General features: G+C 36.8%; 1 protein-coding gene across 1 annotated transcript in view; it reads right to left on the reverse strand.

The window, feature by feature from the left end:
• The window catches only part of TDRD3 (tudor domain containing 3), a 152,083-nt gene that overhangs the window by 111,584 nt on the left and 26,226 nt on the right, over positions 1-14,273 (reverse strand). The window contains 2 exon segments of the mRNA XM_017892514.1: positions 5,280-5,421; positions 11,860-12,020. Of these exon segments, the coding sequence (XP_017748003.1) occupies positions 5,280-5,421; positions 11,860-11,933 (216 nt within the window). The 5' untranslated portion in view covers positions 11,934-12,020.

A 14,273-nucleotide genomic window follows, 5' to 3' on the forward strand; every position in this document is an offset into this window, starting at 1 on the left:
CTAGGCAATACCATTCAGGCTATAGGCATGGGCAAGGACTTCATGACTAAAACACCAAAAGCAATGGCAACAAAAGCCAAAATTGACAAACAGTATCTAATTAAACTAAAAAGCTTCTGGCACAGCAAAAGAAACTACCATCAGAGTGAACAGGCAATCTACAGAATGGGAGAAAATTTTTACAATCTACCCATTTGACAAAGGGCTAATATCCAGAATCTACAAAGAACTTAAACAAATTTACAAGAAAAAAATCAAACAACCCCATCAAAAAGTGGGCAAAGGATATGAACAGACACTTCTCAAAAGAAGACATTTATGCAGCCAACAGACACATGAAAAAATGCTCATCACTGGCCATCAGAGAAATGCAAATCAAAACCACAATGAGATACCATCTCACACCAGTTAGAATGGCGATCATTAAAAAGTCAGGAAACAACAGGCGCCAGAGAGGATGTGGAGAAATAGGAATGCTTACACTGTTGGTGGGAACGTAAACTAGTTCAACCAGTGTGGAAGACAGTGTGGCAATTCCTCAAGGATCTAGAACTAGAAATACCATTTGATCCAGTCATCCCATTACTGGGTATATACCCAAAGGATTATAAATCATGCTGCTATAAAGACACATGTACACGTATGTTTACTGCAGCACTATTCACAATAGCAAAGACTTGGAGCCAACCCAAATCTCCATCAATGATAGACTGGATTAAGAAAATGTGGCACAGATACACCATGGAATACTATGCAGCCATAAAAAAGGATGAGTTCATGTCTTTTACAGGGACATAGATGAAGCTGGAAACCATCATTCTGAGCAAACTATTGCAAGGACAGAAAACCAAACATCGCATGTTCTTACTCAGAGGTGGGAACTGAACAATGAGAACACATGGACACAGGGTGGAGAACATCACACACTGGCGCCTGCCGGCGGGTGGGGGAAGTGGGGGAAGGATAGCATTAGGAGATATACCTAATGTAAATGACGAGTTAATGGGTGCAGCACACCAACATGACACATGGATACATATGTAACAAACCTGCACGTTGTGTACATGTACCCTAGAACTTAAAGTAAAATTAAAAAAAAGAAAAAGAAAAATCTATCCTAAAATTCATATGGAATCTCAATGCTGAATAGCCAAAACAATCCTGAAAAAGGTCTCACTTTCCAATTATGAAACTTAATAAAAAGTTTCAGTAATCAAAACAGTGTGGCATAAAGATAGACATTTAGACCAGTGAAACAGAACACGTAATCTAGAAATAAATTTGTTAATATATGGCCAAATAATTTTTTATGAGGGTGACAAGATCATTCATTAAGAACACTATTTTCAAAAAGTAGTGCTGGGAAACTGGATATTCGCATGCAAAAGTATGACTGGATTCTTTACTAATACAAAAATTAACTCAAAATGGATCAAAGACCTAAGCATAAAAGCTAAACCTATAACAACTCTTCAACAATTCTATGCATCAAAAGACACTATCAACACAGTGAAAAGACAACAAATGGGATGGGAAAAATATTTGCAAAACATATTATCTTAGTAGGGACTGATATCCAGAATCTATAAATAACTCATACAACAACAACCACCACCACCAACCTGATTAAAAAAGGGCAAAGAACTTGAATAGAAATTTCTCCAAAGAAGATATACGAATGGCCAATAAGCACACAAAAGGATGCTCAGTATTACTAAGCATTAGGGAAATACAAATCAAAACTATAATGAAGGCTGGGCACGGTGGCTCACAACTATAATCCCAGCACTTTTAGAGGCTGAGGCCAGCAGATCACCTGAGTTCAGGAGTTGGAGACCAGCCTGGCCAACTCAGTGAAACCCCATCTCTACTAGAAATACAAAAATTATCTGGGTGTGGTGGTGCACACCTGTAATCCCAGCTACTTGGGAGGCTGAGACAGGAGAATCGCTTGAACCTGGGAGGCAGAGGTTGCATAAGCCGAAATCGCGCCATTGTACTCCAACCTGGGCAACGCTCCATATCAAAAAAAGAAAAAAAAAAAAAAACTACAATGATATTCTATTTTACCCATGTTAGAATGGCTACTATCAAAAAGACACAAAATATCAACCGTTGGTGAGGATGTAAAAAACTAGAACCCTTATACAATCCTGGTGGAAATGAGTGTAAAGTAAATATAAAACAGTATGGCAATTCTTCAAAAAATTAAAAATACAATTATATGGTCCAGCAATCTCATTTCTAGATCACACACAAGAATTGAAAGCTGGGCCTCAAAGAGGTATTTGTATACCCATGTTCATAACAGCATTATTCACAAGAAAACAACCCTAATGTCCATTGATGGATAACTGAACAAAAGATGGTATAGATATACAATAGAGTACTATCCAACCTTAAAAAGGAAGGAAATTCTGACACACGCTGCAACATAGATGAACATTGAAAATACTATGCTAAGTGAAATAAGACAGGCACAAAAAAGATACATACTGTATGATTCCACACATATGAGTTACTTAGTCAAATTCAGAGACAGAAAGTAGAATGGTAGTTGCCCGAGACTGAGAGGAGGAAGGAATGCAGAGATACTGTTTAATGGGTACAGAGTTTAAGTTTGAGAAGATGAAAAAGTTAGGGAGGTGGATGTTGGTAACAACTGTGCAACAATGCGAATGTTCCTAATGCCACTGAAATTTACACTTAAAAAATAGTTAAGTTTTATGTTAAGTTAAAAATGTTAAAGTTAAGTTAATGTTAAGTTAAAAATGTTAAATTTTATGTTATGTATACTTTGCCACAATAAAAAAATTTTTTTTAATCTATAGTTTGGGGGCACTAAAACTTATAAACCTGTAGCATTTTGTAAATTACATCTGGTACCAACTTGCTACAGTTACAATGCCTGCATATAGTTTACTGAAGGTTTAGTGTTTCTTCACTTCCAACATTAGCTTTATGGTTTATAATTTCTATGTATATCACTGCCAGCTGCTCAAGTAACTGCACTTTCCCTGTTTCCTACATTGCTGTGGCTACCATAAAGAACTATAATCATATCAAAATGTTTTTAAACGATTTTAAATGTAAATTTTTATCACTCCCTAATAAGAAATACTAATGTGACTTGCAGGAAGTCAAGTGCAGAGATATATAATTAAACATTTCAAGGGCAATTATCAAACTACACTAAACTCTGCATGCACGTGTGTGTGTGTGTGTGTTGGTGAGAAGGTTCCTACGAATGTTTACAGTTGTTAGCAAAGTGGTCCTGGCTATGGGACTGGGTTGTGGGAAAATTATATAAGGTATTAGACTTGAGAACATTTTACCACACTTTAAAAACTCTCTACTGATTAAAAAAATACAATTATATCAGCATACGAAAAGATCCCATGAAATGGGTGAAGTTTCTCTAGGAAAAAGTTCACAAACTTGGCTGTTTATGTAAAACTATAAAGCTACTTCTGAATTACTTTTTTGCGACATTTTCAATTAAACAATGCAGTTGTGGAACATTACGTTATATTGCATAGTACAGCAGCCCAAGTCATAGCATATTCATATCATAAGAAATTAGTACTAAGGAATAAAAATGTGCCTAATGTCCTTATCTATTTACCTTCCAAACACAGGCACTTTCCAACTCAGAAAACAGGAGAATAGTGTATCATAAAATACCAAAAGCTTGAAATATTGCTTAGGCCCTTGGCTGACTTTACAAAACAGGCAAGATTTGAGGGTGTCACAAGAATACATTTCAGCTCAAGGAGTAATTAGTTTTACAATTCATTCATTCCACAAATATTTTTATGTGCTTTGTAATTCATTTATACCATGAGTATTTTTTATGATGCCTATTGCATGTAAAGTTCAGTGCTACCGCTTTGGAGATCACGAAAAGGCTGCTCTAGTATAATAGAAAAAAAATGGTCTTGGATTGTGCTCAGATCCACCACCTGTCTAATCATAAAGTAAGTTATTTAACAGCCCTTATAAAAACTACTGGGAGGGTAACATGAGATACAGACGCAAGACCCCAACACCGTATCTACACATGGTGTTACATCTACACATCTAACAAATATGTGCAGAACTTAAGAAAGATGATACAAACAAAAATTCTGGCCTCAAAAGCATACTATCTGTTAAAGGAGATGAGAAATGAACATAATTTTACTGCTAGGTAAAAAGCAATACACTGTTAAAAATAATAAAATGCTTAAAGAATTCAATAAGGAAACAAGTACTTCACCTTGAGAAGAAGCAATCATTTGATCTGGGTCTAAAAGCACAGGGATGATTTGGCTATGTGGGGATCAGGAGAGAAAAAACAAGATGAATAACGTAAAAGTGGAAAAACATTTTATTAAAAATGTATAACTGAGGAAATCATAGAGAATCAAAGAAAGACGAAGCAACTCCATTTGGCTACAACAAGATCTACGTGGAAGAATTTAGAAAGTTGAAAATTAAACGTAAACGAACTAGGGCTAGATTATAAATGGCATTCGATCTCAAATTAAGGCATTTGAAATAAAAGCATCTCAACTATGCTGAAGGAAGAAAACCTGGTGAAAGTACATAAAATAAATTAGAAGATGGAGAAAGGATATGTGGATAGACAGTCAAAAGGCTACTACAGCAGTCCAGGCAAGAGATACTAAAGACCTAAACTACACTAATAATAAGAACTGAAGAGCAAGGAAGTGATATGAGATTTGACGGCAATGGATCAACAGAAATGGTTGTTGGAAGCAAAGTAGAGGAACGATTACAAGATAACCTACATGACTGTAAGGATGAAGATATTGTTAATATAAATGAGGGAAAATATCAACTAATGAGACTAGGAAGTCAAGCACAACAAGAACTCCATTATAGTGAAATTCTAACTTACTTTTACTTGCACGTATGTGTGTCTGTAGATAAGACAAGTATATATATATTCATATATATGCACACTTTTGTTTTTTGCAGAAAGAATTATACACAAATAAATTGTACATAGCTTATAACTGGTATCTTGACAGTTTTGTAACTTGTCAGGAAAGAATGTTTAAACATAAGGAATAAAATGTAACAAATACAGAAAAAGTATATCTACTTTAGAGAAACAATACGCTTAGACAAAGATAGTTTCTCTAAAGATAATCATGTTCCATTCTATTCAACTCTGACACAAAGAACTAATTTTACTCATTTTTGAAAGAGCTCTTTAATGCAATAAAAAAGAGTGTAATGTTTCAAAAGTTCAAGCCATAGTTTACACTTACTCTCTGTAACTCCCATTTCTCAATAAGGTGTTCCACTTCACCACCAAGAACTGTAGTGTTAGAGTCATTCAAGAGCAGGAACCCATTTTTTATGTCAACAATGCCTGAGAGCTTAACTTTAGTTCCAGGTGGTGTGTTCAGGCTAAAACAAAGAGAAAAGTGTTAACATATTAAAGCTGAGAACACATGGACACAGAGAGGGGAATGACACACACTGGGGCCTGTCGAGGGGTGGGGTAGTGGGAGGGAGAGCATTAGGAAAAATAGCTAATGCATGCTGGGCTTAATAGCTAGGTGATGGGTTGATAGGTGCAGAAAACCACCATGGCACATATTACCTATGTAACAAATCTGTACATCCTACAGATGTACATTGAAATTAAAAAAAAAAAAAAATTGACACTCTTTCCCAAAACTGGAATTCAGTCTCATATTGTGACCCAATCAGGTTCTTCAAAATGAACTAACACCAAAACTAATTTTTCAGGAGGCTGACTATATCATACGAATACACCACCAGAGAGGAAGTTAGAAGACTAGGAACAAGATTTTTTTTTTTTTTAAGACAGAGCCTCCCACTGTTGCCCAAGCTGCTCAAGTGCAGTGGGCAGTGGCACAATCTCAGCTCACTGAAACCTCTGTCTCCCGGGTTCAAGTGATTCTCCTGTCTCAGCCTCTCAAGTAGCTGGGATTATAGGCATGTACCACCAAGACCAGCTATTTTTTGTATTTTTAGGAGAGACAGGATTTCACTATGTTGGCCAGGCTGGTCTCCAACTCACCACCTCAGGTGATCCACCTGCCTCAGCCTCCCAAAGTGCTATAGGATTATAGGCAAGAACCACTGCATCTGGCCATATTGTCATTTTCTATCTCAATGACAAAGAAATGAGCTTTAGTTTTCACTTGCAAAAGAAAAAACAAAAAAGGTGGACAATAACCACGTCACTAACTTGTGATAAAGACATGATAAATAGAATAAAAATATAAAATACTTTTTCAACTATGCTATGCTATATAAGATTTGACATTTTTTCCTCTGAGCTTTAGCTGTGCACAGCAAAAAATACTGTTTGTTACAAAGTTGAATTTCAATACAGAAGATCTCTGATGAGTAATAAACCTAAAAATTTAACATCTATATGAGCCATAGTGATTCACACAAAATGCTTTTTTTGTTATCCATCAAGTCAAAATCAAATGAAAGTTATTTATGCACTAACTTTAAAAGATTTTTATATGCTAATTTTAAAGCTATTTATACACTAACTTTAAAAGAACATTTCTATAGTAGGCTAATAGTATCAAATTTAGGGCAAACATTACACCACGGCTCGTCTTATAGAAAACCAGAGACAAAATGTTTACCCTCTTAACCCTTTGGCAAAGGAAAACAGGGAAAGAAATCTATTTTGTCACTTAGGTCTGTTCTAAAATAAAAGCATATACACCAAGCCCCACCCATCTCTTCTCACATACAGCAAGAAGTACTGCAAATAGTAATTCTAAGGTAAATACTTAGGATAAATTAGAAAATTATTCTGAAATGACTTTGCATTGTTCACATCTTAAAATCTCATAAAATTCACCACATGCTAATATATTCAAAGGCCAATCAGTGAGAATGCTAACATCACTGGACTTTTTTAGAGAAAAATAATTAATAATTATTAACAAGAAGAAATAGAGAATGTCTGATTTTAAAGCTTCAAAGAGCCCATAAAGAGTAAGGTAGGTTACATATTAAAAATTATTCTGTACATCTTGTATATATACAATTTTTATACATCAATGCTATCTCAATAAAGCCATTAAAAATTATTTTGAGGGCCCCAAGCTCAATCATTTTTAGTGATCAATCACAATTGACAAAATGAATGGTCATAAACAGCCTTGCCTAACCTAACCTAAGTAGAGAGTTCTGTGGTGATAAATGTAGTAAACTTAGAACCATCTATTAGCCTTCAAGATCAGCAACAGCTGAATACAATTACAATAGTGAAGAAGGGTTCCCAATTCCAGACAATCAGCAAATTCAGATTTTCATAACTTTTATAGTCAAGGTACAGGGATAAATAAAAATAAGCACCAAGGACACCAGGCTACTGTACTCTTTACCTCCAAAGAAATTGCTAATGAGTTAGATTTTACCTAAGACCTATGTAGTCAAGTTATTTGAAGCTGGACCTACAATTTCATTGAAACAATTCATAGTCTTACCAGATTAAATTCAAGTTCCATTCCCACAAAAGAAAATAGGGGCTAAATTTTTATTTGTGTTGATATCGTAATTATACATATTGTGGGGGTACATGTGATATTTTGACACATATATACAATGTGTAATGATCAAATCAGGGTAAATGAGATATCTATTACGTCAAACATTTATCTTTTCTTTGCTGAGAACATTACGAATCTACTCTTCTAATTATTTTGAAATATTCAACAAATTACTGTTAACTATAGTCACCCCATTATGCCACTGAACACTAAATCTTATTCCTTCTATCTAACCGTATTTTTGTACCCATAAACCAACCCCTCCTTATCATCCACTCTCCACTATCCTTCCTGGCTGCCATTTTACTGTCTGCAGGAGATCAGGTTTCTTTAGTTCCCACATGACAAATCATGCAATATTTGTCTTTCTGTACCTGGTTTATTTCATTTAATACAATGCTCTCCAGTTCTATCCCTATTGTTGCAAATGACAAGATTTCATTCTTTTTATGGCGGAATAATATTCCATTATCTACATACATATATATACATATCACATTTTCTTTATCCTTCAACCAATGATGCACACTTAGGTTGATTCCATTATCTTGGGTATTGTGAATAGTGCTGCAATGAAAATGGGAGTGCAGATGTTTCCTCAATATGCTGACTTCCTTTCTTGTGAATACATACCCAGCAGTCAGACTGCTATGTCAAATGCTATTTCTATTTTTAGTTTCCTTAGGAGCCGTCATACTGTTTTCCATGGTGGTTGTACTAATTTACATTCCAATCAGTGGTCTTTGAGCATTCCTCTTTCTCTGCATCCTCAACAGCATTTGCTATTGTCTTAGTCTATTTGTGTTGCTATAAAGGAATACCTGAGGCTGGGTAATTTATAAAGAAAGGTTTATTTGGCTCACAGTTCTGCAGGCTGTACAAGCAGCATGGCATCAGCATCCAATTCTGGTGAGTGTTTCAGGTTGCTTCCACTCATGGCAGAAGGCAAAGGGGTATATGCAGATCACATGACAAGAGCAAGCAAAAGAGAGAAGAGGCAGGTGCCAGGCTCTTTGTAACAACCAGCTCCCACAGGAAGTAATAAAGAAAGAACTCACTCACTGCAAGGATGGCACCAAGCCACTGATGAGGGCTCTGCCCCTCCATGACCTAAATACTTCGCACTAGGCCCCACCTCCAACACCGGGGATCAAATTCCAATAGAGGGTTTGGATATTTGGAAATATCCAAACTATAGCAGTTATTTTCTGCCTTTTTGATAATAGGCATTCTCACTGTAGTGATGCTGAGCATTTTTTCATATGCCTGTTGGCCATGTGCATGTCTTCTTTTGAGAAATGTTTATTCAGATCTTTTATCAAATTTAATTGGATTTTGTTTTTGTTTTTGTTTTATTGCTATTATTTGAGCTCCTTATATATTCTGGATATTAATCCCCTGTCAAATGGATAGTTTGCAAATATTTTCTCCCATTCTGTAGGTAGTCTCCTCACTTTGTTCATTGTTTCCACTGCTGTGCAGAAGCTTTTTGTTTGATATATTCCCAATTGTCTATTTTTACTTATGTTGCCTATGTTTTTGAGGTCTTACCCAAAAAATTATTGCCCAGACCAATGTCTTGAAGCATTTCCCCAATGTTTTCTTCTAGTAATTTCATAGTTTTAGGTCTTATATTTAAGTCTTTTTTTTTTTTTTTTTTTTTTGAGCTGGAATTTTGCTCTTGTCACACACACTGGAGTGCAATGGTGTGATCTCAGCTCACTGCAAACTCTGCCTCCTGGGTTCAAGTGATTCTCCTGCTTCGGCCTCCCAAGTAGCTGGGATTACAGGTGTGCACCACCATTTTTCACCATGTTGGCACAGCTGGTCTTGAACTCCTGACCTCAGGTGATCCACCTGCCTTGACCTCCCAAAATGCTGGGATTACAGGCATGAGTCACCATGCCCAGCCACATTTAAGCTGATTTTTGTATATGGTGAGAGACAGGAATTTCATTATTCTACATATGGTTATCTAGTTTTCCCAGCAGCATTTATTAAAGAGACTATCCTTTTGCAAATGTATGTTTTTGATGCCTTTGTTGAAAATGAGTTGGCTGTAAGTATGCGGATTTATTTCTGGGTTCTCTATTCTCTCCCATTGGTCTATGTGTCTGTTTTTATGCCAGTACCATGCTGTTTTGGTTACTATAGATTTCTAGTGTAATTTGAAATCAGGTAACGTGATACCTCCAGCTTTGTTCTTTTTACTCAGGGACTAAAATTTTAACACAATTTTTACTATTACCTTCAGAACCATAATTAATTCTTATTCAGAAAGTATATTTTGGTTTAGTTAATATTTTCATTGGTACCCAAAGGTTCCTTTAATCTTACTTCATTGAAATAAAGAAAAAAAAAAGCTGCTTTAATGATGAGTGAAGAGCATATGACGATAATTTTTTCAGTTGTCAAGTTGCAATAAATTCAACAAGGGATGACAGTAGACAGCATTGGGCAGATTGAGCAGTGCCCTACACTCAGGGCTGACCTTGTGTTTTCATTCTTTAGAGAAATATACAGCCATAAAATCGGAGAATGAGCCATTACGTGGCAAGTCTTTCTTCTGAGTCATCTGTGAGGTTCCCTTGCAAGGTGTGTGACTGAATTTGACATAGGAATTTGAAAAGCTGTTTCTACACAAAAGTAGGAATCCTATTCTTCAAAAAGAAGACAACATAATCACAAAGTCAACAAATCTCCCTGTGTGTAGAGAAATCAACATTTTAGACAAACATATATCTTCTGAGGAAGGGGCCTCATTTACCAGAGGCAGACACCAGATGAAAGAAGAAAAAAGAAGGGAAATCACTGAAAAGATCATACAAGGCCTCAACCTACCACATTTTCTCTCACATACCTACTATTCTAAATCACTTAAGCTCCAGCAAATGTAACTTCTCACTCTTTCTGTTGTCAAAACACTGTGTCTCTGCATGTACTATTCCCTCCCTGCACCTTAAAATACCTACTCATATTTTAACCCAACTCCTGGTTACCCCAGGCAGAAGTAATTTTCGAGATTCTTAGTCCTTTCAGTTTACATATTTCTTACAATATTTGTATGCCTATGTGCCTACTTCATTGGCATATGAGCTACTAAGAGGCTGAAATCTAAACCTCATTTGCCTTTGTACCTTCAGCACTGGATTAAAGGGCTAGAACACCTGATAAATGCCTGCTCAAGAGAAAAGTATGGTATAGGAGATTATATTAAGTGAAAAAGCTTAGAGGAGCCAGAGCTGCAAAGGTGAGCATATAAAATGACAAAGAACACCAAAAAAGGCAGGTGGGAGGAGGGCTGCAAATGTCTAGTGAAAGTTTCCACCTCAGAAAAGAGCTCAGAATGGCCAAATGGAAATACCAAGAATACAGGGAACACTTTCCCTTCCTTCTCATTGCTTTCCTCCATTCCACTGGGCATGGCTCTAAAAGTTTCTTATTAAAATAACCAAATAAAGGATTTGGAAAATCATTCCCAATGATTTCCTAGGAAATGACTAAAGTCAGTCACATACCTCCCTGATTTCAGTAATTCCCTAGGAAAATTCATTAGCCTATAAAACTCTGCAAGAACATTAAACAGTGTGATGGACACACTATTATACACACAGTTAGCTAGCTACTGAACTGTCAAGGATGAAACCATATTTTTTAAAATTCTGTTTGTTCTAAACAATTGAGTGACCTAAAGTATGTGACAAAACTGAAAAGATTACTTTCATGCAAGAACACCATAAATTTGTTTTTATAATTAACATTCAATCAAGAATGTAACTACTTAACTATTTTTTTATTTTTATTTTATTTTATATATATATATATATATATATATTTGAGACAGAGTCCCGCCCTGTCACCCAGGCTAGAGTGCAAAGGTATGATCTCAGCTCACTGCAACCTCCGCCTACCAGGTTCAAGCTATTCTCCCGCCTCAGCCTCCCAAGTAGCTGGGATTACGTACCTGCCATCATGCATGGCTAATTCTTATATTTTGTAGAGACGGGGTTTCACCATGTTGGCCAGGCTGGTCTTGAACTCCTGACCTCAGGTGATCCACCTGCCTTGGCCTCCCAAAGTGCTGGGATTACAGGCTTGAGCCACCATGCCTGGCCATATATTCTTAACTATTTTTATACAGATAAAGCAGAAATGCACAAAAGCTCTATAATTTCATCTGAAAAGTTGTAACACACAATTAAGGGTCCATTCCTCCTTTTCAAAATTCTTAAATCATTCCAATTGAATAGCACCTTCAATATTCTGTAACAAATACACAAAAGAAAGTGCCAATCACCTTATTTTCGACATGTAACTAAATTCTACTGCTGTGCAACTTATATGACCATCAGTCATCTGCAATCGCAGCATCCTTGGTGCAGCCTGAGATTCTTCGTTATCCTTTGGTGCAGCAACATTGCGAATTTTTTGAATTTGCAAAACACATGGACCTTCGAGCTGTCAAAACAGAAAAGAATAAAAATCACTTTCTAGTCATGAAACTCTATTCAGGGCTGTGTTTTCATTTCTAGTGTTTCTCTTTTCCGTAACAGTCATGCTTTATGATTTATAATAACTTCAATTAAGATTGAAACTGAAATTATATATTATCAAGTTTTTTCTTTGTTTTGGTATTGAAAGAGAAAACTTCAAAAGGTCTCCTGAAGAACATTTGTTTTTTAATAATTCTGAATTCATTTTCAGAAGGTAATGAGAAAAGAAAACCCTAGGAAAACAGTTATATTTCTGCATGAAAGGTATATTTATTGATGTTGTTAGTCTTATGCAATCTAAATCGTACACATAAATCCAGCTTCTCCCTCCTTTTACATTAAGGGATATTTTGAAAATAAAGAACTTTGCAGTTTTTTTAAGGGAATCAAATTTATGGCAGCAGTCCAAAAGAATGCTTTCTGGACCGGGTGTAGTAGCTCGCCTATAAACCCAGCACTTTGGGAGGCCAAGGCAGGTGGATTACTTGAGGTCAGGAGCCTGTGACCAGCTGGGCCAACATGGTGAATCCCCGTCTCTACTAAAAATACAAAAATTAGCCGGGTATGGTGGCGTGCACCTGTAATCCCAGCTACTCAAGAGGCTGAGGCAGCAGAATCACTTGAATCCAGGCAGTGGAAGTTGCAGTGAGCCGAGATCAAGCCATTGCACTGCAGCCTGGATGACAGAGCGAGACTCCATCTCAAAACAACAACAACAACAAAAAAATGTTTTCTCTTCAGAAATCAAGTTTAAAGTGCTCCCTCTTTTGGTATACATGAAGCATACAATACCACCAAAACCATAAAAGGTTCAAGAAGTATGAGTTGTAATTGACATATTTTCACATTTTCCGTTTTAAAATAAAAATTTTAATTTAACTTCAATATTAAATCTAATGCTGTATTATATGTGTTGGCCAAATTTCAAAGATAAAAAAAAAAAAATTGAGCAAAGTTGAGAAACAACAGTAAAATCTGCTTATGTGTCTGAAAAATGAATTTAACTAAAGTGACAACTTCTACATCTTTAAGTAGTATCATACCTTAGGGGAAAAAGGCTGTTTTAAAATTAGGCTTTTAAGTAAAATATTTCTGTGCATATTACTTTATATTTTCAGCAAAGAGAAATGTGAAATGATTGACAAATATTTATACTACATTTCCTGAGCAAGCACGTTCCCAAGTTGAAAATTTTCTATTCCATATTTACCAGTATTTTGCCAAAAAATGAATAATTTTGTTATTATAAATTTAGGCCTAGAGAATATAATTAGAAAAGAGACTAAAAAATTTCACCTAATTTTCACTTAACAAAAAAAATTTCAAGTTGAAGCAAGTCTGAAACTCTTAACAAGTATAGATAAGCTGCTAATTCAGGATGAACGTTTTCTTTGGCTTTTGTTAATGTCATTAAAATAAGGACATTTAAATTAAATCATAGGCAGGGGCGGACGGAGCAAGATGGTCAAATAGGAATAGCTCCAGTCTCCAGCTCCCAGCGCGAGCGACACAGAAGACCGGTGATTTCTGCATTTTCAACTGAGGTTACTGGGTTCATCTCACTGGGGAGTGCTGGACAATCGGTGCTGGTCAGCTGCTGCAGCCCAAACAGCGAGAGCTGAAGCAGGACGAGGCATCACCTCACCTGGGAAGTGCAAGGGGGAAAGGAATCCCTTTTCCTAGCCAGGGGAACTGAGACACACAACACCTGGAAAATCGGGTAACTCCCACCCCAGTACTGTGCTTTACCAAAGGTCCTAGCAAACGGGCACACCAGGAGATTATAACCCACACCTGGCCGGGAGGGTCCCACGCCCACGGAGCCTCCTTCATTGCTAGCACAGCAGTCTGTGATCTAACTGCAAGGCAGCAGCGAGGCTGGGGGAGGGACGCCCGCCATTACTGAGGCTTAAGTAGGTAAACAAACCCCTGGGAAGCTCGAACTGGGTGGAGCTCACAGCAGCTCAAGAAGGCCTGCCTGTCTCTGTAGACTCCACCTCTGGGGACAGGGCACAGCTAAACAACAACAACAACAACAACAACAACAAAAGCAGCAGAAACCTCTGCAGACGCAAACGACTCTGACAGCTTTGAAGAGAGCAGTGGATCTCCCAACACGGAGGTTGAGATCTGAGAACAGACAGACTGCCTGCTCAAGTGGGTCCCTGACCCCTGAGTAGCCTAACTGGGAGACATCCTCCACTAGGGGCAGACCGAC

Source organism: Rhinopithecus bieti, unplaced genomic scaffold (assembly GCF_001698545.2).
Source record: "Rhinopithecus bieti isolate Rb0 unplaced genomic scaffold, ASM169854v2 scaffold_21155, whole genome shotgun sequence".
Classification (NCBI taxonomy): Eukaryota; Metazoa; Chordata; class Mammalia; order Primates; family Cercopithecidae; genus Rhinopithecus; species Rhinopithecus bieti.